Source organism: Parasteatoda tepidariorum, chromosome 10 (assembly GCF_982258835.1).
Source record: "Parasteatoda tepidariorum strain Cologne lab strain chromosome 10, Ptep-v5.0, whole genome shotgun sequence".
Classification (NCBI taxonomy): domain Eukaryota; kingdom Metazoa; phylum Arthropoda; class Arachnida; order Araneae; family Theridiidae; genus Parasteatoda; species Parasteatoda tepidariorum.
The window spans coordinates 35791030-35805568 of NC_141764.1; the positions used below are offsets into that span (position 1 = coordinate 35791030).

Here is a 14539-nt window from a genome sequence, read left to right on the forward strand (position 1 = left end):
CTATAGTCAAACTTCTGCTGAGTCAACTACATATAATCTTTTGCTGAATATTGTATTTGTTACAACTTTTTCGGGGCTATATTAGTTACAATCATTATTACTAAAGCACAGAATACCATTTTTTTTATAGAATAGGATACTTTTGACTCATTACTATAAATGCATCGCTATACAGAATGTATAATTTTTTTAAATAATTTTCAAAATTCTCCCTTTTAGAAGTTTCTTATATACAATAGTTTCAGGATAAATGGTTTAGAGAAATAAAATTATCGCAAAAAAAAGAAGAAAAAAGTAGAGCAATGAGTAGAAAGGGGAGATCAAATGTAACCGGCGAAATGAAAGGTAAAAGAAGGGATAAAACATAGGATAAGAGAAAGGCATAGAGATAAAAGAAAGACATAGAGATAAAAGAAAAAGTATATTTTCAAACTTAAAAATAAGTACTGATAGAAACGTCAGCTTTTAATCTTTCTTTGAAGAAATATTACGATAATGAATTACAATTTCTTAATACATAATTTACGAAATTCTTCAAAAAATGTTCTGATAAAAAAGTTTTACCGAACCAATCCAGTAGCTAAGTAGAATTACGGTATATGAAATTAACCAATCAGAAGAAGAGAAAAGCAAATAAGATCAACAAAGTCAAGCGGAGAGTGAAATAAAGGTACGGCAAGGGGGGAAGTTAAAAAATATGAAACTGGAAGAAAAGTAAAAATTATTTCTTAACTGCAAAATAAGGAATTTGAAAAAAAAATTAGGAAAAAAAAACAGATTTTGACTTTATAGTGTTCGCCTCTTTTTTCAATAGTAATTTAGAAATTTATTTTCCCTTAACTCCATCAAACTGCATACCATGTTGCTCTTTACTTTACCTTCCATCTTTATCTCTTGTAAACGTCAAAATCAACTTTCATATTTCAAAGTATCTCATTATATCCTCCTTGTATTTGAATTAGTCAGCAATGAGTTATTTTTAAGTGTTGAAGATTTTGCACACCTAGCCGCTAAGCAATATCTTGAATGAGAGATTTTCCTGCTGGTAGATTTAAGACTTAGTATGAAAGAATCTTAATTTCATAAATTTTTTTGTTGTTGTTATTATGCCCAAAATTTCGGAATTTGCTTACGTATGAACAATCAATCTCTTGCAAACTTGCAAGAGAAAATGATAAGAACAAAAACTCGACAACTTTCCAATTGATTCAAAAAACTAAAGTTTGATACACAATTGTTGTGTATTGAGATGAGAGCTGGTATTTAGAACTTGGAAGCATTTTGAATTATGTGAAGCGGACAGGGAACTGACATTATGACAGAAAGGTCCTGGGTTCGAATCCCGGACAATTCATGGTTGGTCCTTCCTTCTCTGAAAAATCTGCCCTGTCCTTACTATAGGAGCAATGTTGGCTCGTCTAATATAGTGCTCCTGAAAGAGTGATGAACAAATCCGCACTACTAATATCTGAATGAAGAATGTCAATTGGTTAGACATTGAAAAAGAAAAACCATTTTAAAATACTGTATGTAATACTTTTTTTCCAATTATTGTTTTATTGATTTTAAATGTCTTGAACTTTTATTCAAAATTGCTGAAATAAACCTATCTGAAAAAGTTTCGTTTTATTCGAATGTTAAACAATCTACAAAATTTAATTATGTAATGAAAGTTTCAAAAAACTATTGATCATCCAAAATTTAAAAAAAAACATTATTATAACTTTGTTTACAAATTTATTTTTTTGAATGCTGATAAAATAACTAATTGATGAATAAAAGTATAATATTAACAGAATATTAAATTTTAAATGGGAATGGATATAAACATTAAAAACAATTTATGCGAAGGAAAAAAGTTCCCGAGAGATTTTGATAAATTTATTGACTTATTTCTGGTAAACAACGTCAAAAAGTTCAGAAAAGAAATTAAGTGGGTCACGCCTACGTATTGGTCAAGCATTTCGAGTCCTTATATAACATGACTCATATAACATGAATATAATTAAATTAAATACAAACAATACTACATGTACGGATTTATTTCTTTTACTCGCTTTATTTATAATTATTAAGAAATTGACCTTTTTGTTTACTTGGAGACTTATACATCTTTTTGGGCTCATAAATGCTTTACATGAGTAATGATTTGATTGATTATGAGAAATGATAATTGAAATTTTTTTTAATTTGATGAGACTCTTTCTACATTGTAATCATTATAAAATTGAGAAAGAGAACATGCATAAAAAGGTTACTGCTTGGATTTTCTTTGAAAAACAGACTTTTTAATTACTCTTAATGAAATTTCCAAAATTTCATATCAAAATTATGTACACATTCAGCTTTCTTCCTATCCTAGAAACATCCCTTTTTTTGAAATTACTATTTTTTTCATTAATATTTAACATTTTATTTATTTAGTTTTTTGCTTAATATGTATTAATTTTCCTGCTATATTGAAAAGTAAATATATTATTCATTTCAAAAATGTATTTAAATATACTTTTCATGCTTTACATTGACCCATTATTGTTCACAGTGCACATTCAACTTTCTTTCTTTCCTAAAAACGTCCTTTTTTCGAAATTGCTATATTTTTTTTATGAATACTTGATATTTTATTTGGTTCTTCATTTATTGCTAAATATATATAATTTTTCCTGCTAAATTGAAAAGTAAAGATATTATTCATTCTAAAAATGCATTTAATTTAACTTTTTAACCCAATATTGTTCATAGTGAGATGTAATAGATTCAAACTAATTTTCTCCAAGCTGCAACAACAAAAACTGAAAGTTATCGATAGTTAATCTGAAAGTAATTTAAAATATTTTTTCCATGTATTTAAACTCGCTTTTTTTCCAAAAATCGATTCTCTCTGTTTAGAGCTTAGTTTAGATGCCTGTTTTTATTACTGCTTAAAAATATTAGTCCTTTTAACGTAGAGAATATAAAAACACGATTTGATATTTTACGAAACGATGTTCTTATTTTAGTCAGATATCAGGTTTGAAAATGATATTGCCCGAAATACACTTGCATGTAAGAATTCTTATCGGGTATATATTTTTCATGCCCTGCTAGGCATGTAAATATTCAAACAAAAATGTCGTAAAATACTGATTAAACATCCCTAGAAATTTGACGAAAATCATCTTGAGGCCATAGGTGGGGCGAATAGACGGCACCAGAGGGGAAAGGGAAGGCGAAAATCTACAATTACTAATACTACTGAATAATGCAAAATACTACTGAATTGAAAATAAGAATAGAATTATACCAATCAAAAAATATAAATAAAAAAACAAAGTTATGTCCTTTTAATATAATTCAGAAAATAGTTACCCCAGCCTCTTGATATGCAGAAAGAAAATATTATAAAAGTTTATATGCTAATGTATTTTTCCATAGTACTGCTAATTATTTTGATAAATCTTCTTCCTTGCTAATGAAAATGTTATGCATTCGTCCCATCTGTAATTACTATTGCTCAATAATTTTTTGGTAACAGTGCTTAATATTTCCTTACTAATAATATGTAATATTTATTAATTATCCTTTAAGCAAAAGTGTTGGCTTAAGTAAAATATTCTTAATTTTATTTTCGTTCGACATGATCAAAGGTTCTTCCATATTTTTTCATTTATATGTAATTAAAGATGTCGTTCGGGAATAAAAAAGTTTTATTCTAGCGTATATTTTATTAGCATTAGTACCCCGCGGTTAGCATGTAAAAATTGTGAAATTTCTCAAAACCTGCTACATAGTAATTCCTTAAAAAATCATTATCTTATCTAGAATTTTTCATCCACAAAATAAATAAAGGTACTTTCGCTTAAACAAATACGATTTTAAATTTAGGCAAATAAAATGAAACCACTTCTTCAAATACTCGTACAAATCCCAGATGGGATGTAAAAGAATTATTTTTTAATCGGTATCCTTCTGGAGTACTATGTAACTAATCGTTCACTACTATTCCGTAAAATATGTCGACGTAATATGTTAATATTTTATCATCATAACAATATAACTATTGCTATAATTATTCATTTTATATCAACTTTATTTTTACGAGTTATTGAAAAAAAAAATTTAAGGAACTCTTTTATTAATTGATCAAATTTCATCCTAAACAAGTTTCGATTTCTTAAAAAGTTTTTATTTAGTTACAAAGTAATTTATTAAGAGAAAACTATTATCTCATATATCTTATCTTGAACAATCTTAATTTTTTCTGCAACAAAATGAGATAGATAATAATAGAAAAACACACATTATTCAAGTTTGAATTCAGCCTAATAAAATGTTGTCTTCTAACGTAATATAAATGCTTGAAGGGAGTTGATTAATTTTTTTCTTATAATTTCGCTCTACTTAAATATAAAACAATATAATATTGCCATTATTACTTGATATTTTATCATAATAACAGTCTCTGTTAATGTTTATTTTATTTCAGGTTTCTCTTCTATTAATTTATTAATAAAGTTTTAAAAAACTTCTGATGAATTGAATCGCTTTTACCTTGCGAATTTTTTTTATTATTTTACAACTTAATTATTAGGAAGTTTATATACGCCATTTCTCTATCTCTCTGCCCCATCTCTATATAACTAACTAACTAAACTAAATAATTAACTAATACGAATTAATTAAATATGAACCGAAATTAACTATCTTTTACGATGAAAACATTTTATAATAATTTAACAGTCAGAGATTATAAGGTTTTCTAAATGGCACTTAAATTTATTTTCTTGTACCTCTTGTTTTCATTTTGTAAAATTTTTTCACGAAAGTATTTTTTTATTATTTTTTTACTTTTAGACGAAATTTTTCAATCCTAGCCTTTGAAAATAAGATATTGCTTATTTTGAGTAAGCAATAGCTGAAGTATTTATTGGGTTAGATTAGTGATCTCATTTGTAAAAGTAAACATTATACTTAAAAGTCTTTTAGTAAAAAAATGTACGAACCATGGAAATTGTTTTAAAAGCATGTCCCAAAGTGAACTCTTCAAATAAATTTTATTCAAACTCTTTTTTTAAAAAATTTATTATAAAAACATAAACTCAGACAATGATACAAGACCGAAACTTTATACAAAATAAATGGCCAACATAAAACCTCAGATATTGGCAACAGTTAAAAAGATGTTTTTTGAAAAAAACATCTACTCTTCGGAAGATATATACAATTATCAAAATAGCATATAAAGTACAAAATTAATAATTGAGACCCAACAAAATTTAGAGTAATTTTTAGCTCATTGCCAATTAATCTAAAAATTGAAAGTTTTTTTTCTTTTTCAAAAAAAATAAGTATATTATCAAATAATACACAATGGTTCATAAAAAAGCTTGATGTACTGTGTTTTAAGTATTCATAATTATAAATGGTATGCAAATGATTGCAATAGCAGCAACGAAATAAATTATTCTTCCAAATTTTACGTCACAACATTGATATTAGTAAACTAAAAGTTTATTAGTTTATTTCTAACATAACTTTATCGAAATTTGTCAAAGTTAATCGTTAAATATAAATGCTGCTTAATCAATAGAAAATGTTGAATCAAAACAATTCATAAAAAGAGAAAGTAATTGCCAAATCAAAAGCAGTAAGCAGTAAGCATAAAAATTTACATGAAAAATAAATAGAAACTTTATACATGTATGCGCATATATATATATATATATATATATATATATATATATATATATATATATATATATATAGAGAGAGAGAGAGAGGACATTTTCTTCATTCTTTAATTCTTCAATTTTATTGTAAATTGAAATTCCTTACGTGGAATTTAGTCAATCAAATATTTATTTTTAAACCCAATATCATCTTTTATTTAATTTGTTCAATTTATTAAACATTTTAAGTTAGTATATATATTTTCCCCATTATATGCCTATCCAAAGTTAGATTATAATACCTTTTAAAATTATTTTAACATTTCTGCTTTTAGGTAGGATCAACATCAAATAAAAACACTGAACTATTCTCTTGGCGCAACATCATTTACAAAACAAATTTCATAAATCTTTACCCTAAAATACTTGGTTAAAATTTTAACTTTTCTTTATGATACATTCAAATTACGGACCACAATGAGAACGATAACAACTAACTAAAGCAAACCATAGTTCATAGCATTTTTGGCGAATATTCTCTCACAGTGGTATCCGTAAATTCTTACTATCAAACAACTTGGCAGGTAATCTAAGCATTTGTTATAGTAGACTAGATATTTTGAGTCCATCCTGTTTCGCCAGTATATCTTGAATACAGGTGCCTCGTGATGTTCTTTCAAAGTAAGATGGAATATAATTAGTTTACAAGCACACGTATGTATCCTTAAATTATGGCTTATTTGCACGGTTACTTTGAGGTTATTCTTTCATTTTATAGCTATATTTGTTTTTGGAGTTTACTTTTTCTTTTTGTGGCCGTAATCTGCCCATAAGCTCAAATCGATATCTGGCAATTCACTGCAATGTGTCACAGGGTTTCTGAAAGGAAAAAGAAAATTAGTATTGCAATTAGCAAAACACTATTATTTTATGCATTTTCATTTACCTATTTTTTATTGTTCAGTTGAAATATTCTCACACAGCTATACAGTTTAAACTAAAGTTATTTAACTTTGGAATTTCGAACACCAACACTGTATTTTTGCTACCATTTTTGGTGTTGAATTAAACTAACTAAGTGTTTAAGTTCGAAACTGGAGTTATCATGAGAAAAATGCATAAAATTGGCAAAATAACAAGAATTAGTGCGAATATATTACTGTATAATATGCTTGTTTTTTGAACCAAATGTTTTTGCACTGAAGCCATAAATTGATTCGATTGGAATGAAAATAATTGTTGTTAGTAAATGAATAATGAATAAATAAATAAATAAATAAAACTAAAACAAGGAAAAAGTAAATGAAAAACGTGACTTCATGCATAATAAAAAATTTTATTTTACCTCAAGAGCAAAAATTGTTTCAACTACATACAAAAACAATTTTTTAATTACAGTGCAGTTTAAAGATAGTGTAATTTTAAATTACGATCTTTAAACTGCACTGTAATTACACTGTTGTTTAAGCAGTTTAAAGATCGTAAAGATCGTAATTAAAGAGTGAAAAATCGGAATTTTCTTCAAGTTAAGGGGAGTAGTTTAAGATTGCCAATAAGATTGACATAATATAAGCAGTGATATTTTTAACTCCTTGATTTTTAATTTAGTGTCCTTATTGACCACTAAAAAAAATCATAAAAATAAGGATAAGCAGGAAAAAATATAGCAAGTAATTCGTCAGATAAAAAAAAAAAATTCTGATATTTAGAATTCAGATTTTGATTAGATTCAACAATTCATATATTATAAATTATAAGATATTAGAGTTCTTGAAACATTTTTGATTTTAATTGAAAATGCAGTAAGAGTATTCTTTGCTAAGAATGAATAAAACAAAACAACGTGAAAAGCACAAATAAAGGTTCAGAAATGGATCTGTTAATATGAACTTTTCTCGATGTCTAAGCAGAAATGCATTTTGTATTTTTTCAATTGCATCTGTATGTTGTAAATAAAATAAAATTATAAAATCAATTATGCTCTTTTTTATTCAATTGTATCATTTAAAAATGAAAGCAAAATTTTTATTTTTGTTTCATTGTGGCTCATTAAATAGTTTCTTAGGCGTTCGTGAAATATTCTGTGCGGAAATGTTTAGTTAATGGAAAAAGGAATTAGCAGGGGGCACCCGGGTTTGAACCGGGGACCTCTCGATCTGCAGTCGAATGCTCTACCACTGAGCTATACCCCCACATCAACTCACTCAAATTTTTAAATTGAGTTTTTCTGTCTTGTTTACATCGACTATTTGCTAATGAAAATTTTGCTTATAGATAAAGAAATCAGTAAACTCAAATTTTGTTTTGAACAAAATAAAATTTTGAAATAATTTTATTTCCTAATTTTTCGTTTAATCGAATTTTATATTAAATTACATTTAAAAAATCAAATTAGAATTTTTATGTTTGTTTAATTGGTACTTTAATTAGTATCTTAAACCTTCATACAATTTTCTGTGTATTAATCTTCAGTTAAGAAGGGTAATAAAAATACAGGGGGCACCCGGGTTTGAACCGGGGACCTCTCGATCTGCAGTCGAATGCTCTACCACTGAGCTATACCCCCATATTCTCCGAGAAAATACTTAAAGTTCCGTTTTAGATAAAACCTGTATCTATCACTCGTAACCATGACGCAATGACGTGGAGATAACTGGGCTAATTCTTATTTTATTTATCTTTTATTCCTAGCAGTATTTTATTTATTTTTATTCTTTTAACCTTAGTCCAAATTCCCGATAAAGTTTAGAACAAATATATAATGAAACTAATTCAGTTGAAAAAGATTTGTGAAAGGTAATTTTTCAAAATATCGGTTTCCAACATTCACTTCCTTCCCCTTTTAAATGCTACCAGACCGGACACATGGCTGAGTTTTTTTTAATTTTTTTTATTGCATTTAAAATCTCTTTCATTTCGCTACGTTGTTATATTTATAAAATACGTCAACTAATATATATATATATATATATATATATATATATATATATATATATATATATATATATATATATATATATATACTAAAGTAATTAAATTCTATATAAAATCACTGAGTTAATTGTATATTGTAAATAAATTTACTAAAAAATTTCTTTGCTAATTTATATAGTTTTTACCATGTGCAAATCCGTGGTTAAAATTATGTGAAAAACAGGCAATTCATGTTTCTTTCTCTTTTCTATTTTTTTTTCTTAAATAAGTGTTAATTTTCTAAAATTATTAATTGTCAACTTCTTTAAATTACCCAGTATAATATTACCTTCCGCACATCCATTTTCGGGCCCATCCTTGGTAACTAACAAATCAAACGCACATCTGTACTGCAGTAAGAATGCACTTTAATACAAAACCGCTATATTTGCGCTTTTACCTCAATTTGCGCTTTTGGTTTCATATTTTCAATCTGGCAAACTTGTTACGAAAATATTTCAAATCATTCTTGAAAAATTTCCCGTTTATGTAAGTTCATTTAAATTCGCCACTCGCTTTCTAGATTTCGTTTCATGCTTTATTCTGTTTTTTCTTTATATTTTATTTCCTGTTCTTACGTGATATTTTTACTTAATGTGTTCTATTTCATTTGTTGAAAATTTTTTGTAAAAAAAATTTTTTTTGGATTGCTCCTCACACTATTGTATTGATATATTTTGTGTTGGCTATATTGATACAATATTAGAAAGCACTACTTTTGCGGATATAATCGTGTAAACAAGAAACTGAGGGGGGGGGGGAGGATTTTTTTTCTGTGAGTGGTTCGTGGGGTATTCGAGCGTTGCTATCGAGAATTTTGCATTTAATTTAAAAACATTCTGATAAAAAAAATTTCTTATGCAAAGATGGTTTGAAAACATATTTAGTACAATGTATGGTTATTTACATAATATCTAATGACGATACTTTTTGAAACTTTAAAAAACTTCAACTTTTCCTGGGGAAGTTTTAAATCAAGCGATCATAATATTTAAATGGTGCAGTTTATGTATATTTCAGTAGTAGAGTTGAGTTTAAAACAACACTATTTTTTTAATCCGCTCAGTAAAGAACATAAAATGGAACTGGGAATGTTGTATTTGACGGGAATAGGGCGATATTAAAATATAGCATACAAATAAATCACTGTGCATTTTCTGCTTTCTCGTAGTGGATAAACCATGTTCAGTAGAGTTGAAATGCTACACCTCGAAAATTTATAAAACACTCTTTTCTTCATCTCCACCTAGTGTCGCCATTATTCATGCAAAAAAAAAAATACCATTCCAATTTTATTTTTTAAGTTTCTTATACTGGGAGAATCACGTGGCAATTATGTAAAAGTTTGTGTTATTTAAAAATATCAAAACTATAAGTATTCTCACCGTGTGCGGTTACACACACCTCCGATCACCGTCAACCAGAAATATGAAAACCTGATTGGTTAAATATATTTTACCTTGAGAAACTTATCAGGTACGGCTTATTCTATCGGAGGTACGGAATTCGGTGGGAATGCTTCTTAATTCTTACATTGTAGCGGAAATTATAGTCCTGTACCCCTAACCGTGACCTTCATACATAATTGTATTCCATTTCATTTCCAGAGAGGCATGTCTCCCCATAGCTATTTAATATTCACAATGCATTTCCTCTTTATTGATTTTTTACAAATTTTGAAACATTGCGGTTTCTTATTCTATGTAGAGACAATATGTCAGTCACATATTGTCACGCATTAATGAACTCTCAATCGTTTAATCTCGATATTAATATGTAATTGGTGATTGCTATACGGAAATCTGATAAAATTGTGATGCATGCCGTTTTATATATTACTAATATGTTGACACATAAGTGCAAACAAAACTAAAAAACCCATATCTAATGATGCGAATCAATATCACATGAACTTGATTTTTATTTCTTACAATAAATTTTTCATTGATATTTCTTTCTTTCAAAATTGCAAAAATTAATTTAAATAAACGGAAATGTAAGCTTTTCTTGAATGAAAACATGAAATAAGTCACTCGGAACTGAATAATTCGATAAAAAGATAACAAAATGGTGAAAGAGATCAGAATGTTCGTTTTCGCGTGTTTTAAAAAGGATGTTACGGTATTTTTAATGACACATAAATATGAACAGAATGTTGACTGAAAAATGTCTGGTTTTTATTTATCTAATACCGTTGAATATCTGGTTTTTATTTATCTATTGACGTTTATAATCTACGCGTTTGAAAAATTGATTAATGATTTATCAAAAATTACCATATTTATGATACCTTACAGAATTTTTGAAAAAGTTTTTTAGGGAAAGTACAGATTGTCCTAAATGAAAGGTTATTACAGAAATTTATAACGAAAAACTGTTAAAGTTAAAAGAAAAATCAAGCAAAACAAATTGCAAAATTTATGCACCAGATCTAAATTTTACTTTCTAGAGCTCCGGTTTTAATTCAAAAAGGTTTCGACAGATGTCACTGGCACTGCAAATCTTTTCTACTGATCTAGAAAAGCTAATTTTGTCCAGTGGTTACTTATGTGACAAAAGACCAACCACACTGCATGTGATTGCCCTAGACAGGTGTGTTTAGGAAATACATATAAAATAAACTGTTCGCGTATATACTAATCGCATAGATGTGCGACCGCATATGCGAATCGCCTGCAATGAGAATACACCAGAAGACAGATAAGACATAATGAAAATATTGTAGTTTTATTTCCATATTTTTAAAAGACTTTTAAATATTGTGAAAGGAATTTTACTATCATTCATTAATTTACAAGTTTAATACCAGCAGCACCATCTGTGGGGAAAATTTTGTTCTATAATCAAGAACTCTGGGGAAAAAAAGTTTATGCCCAGCACATAGACGTGCTGCTAAAATTTTCCTTTTTTTATATTTTTGAAAACTGTTAATCTAATTTAGAATTATTTCCATCTTATTGAAATGCTCGATTGCTGTAAATGCTGTAAATAAGCTTATACGCTGCATTAGGGTTACATTACATTATATGCGTACGCGAAATATTTAAACATAGCTTTAAAAATGGTTTATATTTTGGACATCGTTGACTTTTTCAAATAGCTTAAACTGTGCTGTTAAACAGACTTGAAAATATTAATTTGTGATACTTACGCTGTAGATGGGAACCTAAACGCGTATTGTTGAATTTCGTGAAGATGCGTATTTTCACAAACAATTTTGGCTAATGGTGATTTCTTAATAGATTCCAGTTGTTCTGTAAGCAAAAAACATATATAAGTATTTCATAATGATTTTTATTACAATGAAATGTTAAATCTTCGTAGTACAATTATTGCAATTCCATTCATATTCGCATAATTGGTTAAAGATTTGTCTGCTAAAAGCATATTTTTAACTCAATTTGCACCACTCGAACTGAAATTTCATTATGATTTTAAATTTTAATGATAATTTCATAATTTATCCAGGATTTAGCCTATTTTCCAGTTCGTATTATGATATATTCTAACCATAAAATAATTTACAATTTGAAATGAGTCGGTTTGCAAAAAAGTAGTGCATATAGTTTAAAACTATTTTTTATGTTATCTTTCAAAAAATATAAGACTACTATCAGGTTAAATAATGAAATCAAATATTTTTGGAAATCTCTCTTGCATGTTCCGTTAAAAATGAATTTTATTGTAAAAGGTACCGTCTTCCTGAGTGTCTGTACCTTTCACCGTAATGTGATTCAGAATTTTCACTCAGCAGTACCAATGCATTTAATTTGTTCTATGGTACGCATCCTTTTAGCGCATAATACCTTACTTTAATGAAGATTGACGAAAAGAAAAAGAGAAGTTTGCTGAAATTAAACAGCAGCATTTAAGTTTCAATTATTATTTTTCACAATGTTTTTAATTCTTATAGCCACATAGGCTGAACTCTTTAAAAATTCGAGTTTAAGGAGTCTAGATGGTTTTAATTTCATCGAAAAAGCATCAATGTACAATTTTTTTCTACTTCCCATATCTTACTTAAATCTTAACTGGGGATTTAGAATTTTTTACTGGAGTTTATCATAGATGCAGAAATTATTTAAATACAATTACTTGTGTGGAAAACTTTGACAAATTAGTTTCGTTTCGAGCTAAAATTTGCAGAAAGAAAGACACTATGGCGTTTTGCGCGTATGATTTAAGTCATAAAAATCATATTAAAGACGTGAAACAATTTTTATGGGCAATAAAATATGTTTTTTTCAAAGCCATTCTAGCTTAAAGGAATTGAGAAATCAACAGAATTATTTTTTATTTAAAACAAACATAATTTTTTGCTTAATTTTATAACTTTATAGAAAAAATATATTTTGACCAATATATATATTTATATATTGGTGAAAATGTATATGCTGACAGTTGGATTATAGTTTTTTGTAAATTTGTTGTTTTTTTTTTTTTGATTTATATATATATATATATATATATATAAAAGGGATAAACATTTTTTTACATATAATATCATTTTTTTAAGAAAAATTACCAAAAATAACAAATTTATTTTATAATTTTTCAAATTTAGAAATATTAAAAAGTTTGAAATAAAATTACAAATTAATTTTTGGGTATTATCTTACACTTGGTGCAAAATTTCTCAGAATTAGACAGGTCAAAACATATGTAATTTTTTCTAAACTAATTGAAAAAAAATCGAAAAAAATCTTTGCAATAGAAACAAATAATGCATAAACTAATACAAATTATCCTTTTACCCAATGAAAAAGATCCTGTTTCACCATGATGTTCGAAGTAGTACCTGTCCCCGAATTTAAGATGATAAAATTGGATACCAATAATGCATGCAAATGTTGGGCCTACAACACCTTCTGGAACATGGCTTTCTGATGTACCTCCAGTATATAGATCAATATCATGAACCGAACTAAATTAAAAACAAAATTAGCATAAGTTTTACATTGGAAAAATCGCAAATTTTTATTTAAAAATTCAAAAAATTCAAAAGATATTATCTGTAAAATGTGGGATAAATTTGATAGAAATGCTCAAATATAGTTACAATATATGAATACAATATATTACCAGAAACGTCATTATCATACGATATTGTAACTTAACCGGAATTTCTTTCTCCGTGTACAAATAGAAACCTTCTTATGCCATTTCAAGTCCGTGTTTAAAATTTATATAATTATTTTTACTTCATAATACAAATTCATTAGAATATTATTGTTTTCATGAAAGCCAATATTAGACAAATTCATAGGAGTATTATTTTTATGAAATCCAATATTTTACAAATTCATAAGAGTGTTATTGTTCTCATGAAATCTTAGATTATACAAATTCATGGGAGTATTATTTTTATGAAATCCAATATTTTACAAATTCATAAGAGTGTTATTGTTCTCATGAAATCTTAGATTATACAAATTCATAGGAGTATTATTTTTATGAAATCCAATATTTTACAAATTCATAAGAGTGTTATTGTTCTCATGAAATCTTAGATTATACAAATTCATAGGAGTATTATTTTTATGAAATCCAATATTTTACAAATTCATAAGAGTGTTATTGTTCTCATGAAATCTTAGATTATACAAATTCATGGGAGTATTATTTTTATGAAATCCAATATTTTACAAATTCATAAAAGTATTATTGTTCGCATGAGATCCAAGATTATACAAATTCATAGGAGTATTATTTTTATAAAATCCAATATTTCACAAATTCATAAAAGTAATATTGTTTTCATGAAATCTAATATTATAGAAATTCTTTAAAGTATTGTTTCATGAAATTCAATTTTTCTTTAACTAACGGAGCCATGGTTCAATGTTTTGGGAAATTTCAACCCATCAATCTTATAATAATTCATTTGATATAGAAATTATTTTTAAGAAATGCACTAA

General features: G+C 26.9%; 1 protein-coding gene and 2 non-coding genes across 5 annotated transcripts in view; all 3 read right to left on the bottom strand.

The window, feature by feature from the left end:
* Nucleotides 1-6304: 6304 nt before the first annotated feature.
* Nucleotides 6305-14539, bottom strand: part of LOC107449062 (immunomodulatory peroxidase) — a 76837-nt gene continuing 68602 nt past the window's right edge. For all 3 annotated transcript variants that reach the window (XM_071184529.2, XM_016064481.5, XM_016064480.5), the window contains exons 12-14: nucleotides 13376-13545; nucleotides 11773-11875; nucleotides 6305-6527 (exon numbers count right to left, since the gene is read on the bottom strand). In XM_071184529.2, the coding sequence (XP_071040630.1) occupies nucleotides 6446-6527; nucleotides 11773-11875; nucleotides 13376-13545 (355 nt within the window). In that variant the 3' untranslated portion in view covers nucleotides 6305-6445. The remainder of the gene's footprint in view (nucleotides 6528-11772; nucleotides 11876-13375; nucleotides 13546-14539) is intronic.
* On the bottom strand, nucleotides 7769-7840 carry TRNAC-GCA (transfer RNA cysteine (anticodon GCA)). The gene has a single exon. It is a non-coding gene; the product is annotated as a tRNA-Cys (tRNA).
* TRNAC-GCA (transfer RNA cysteine (anticodon GCA)) lies at nucleotides 8143-8214 on the bottom strand. The gene has a single exon. It is a non-coding gene; the product is annotated as a tRNA-Cys (tRNA).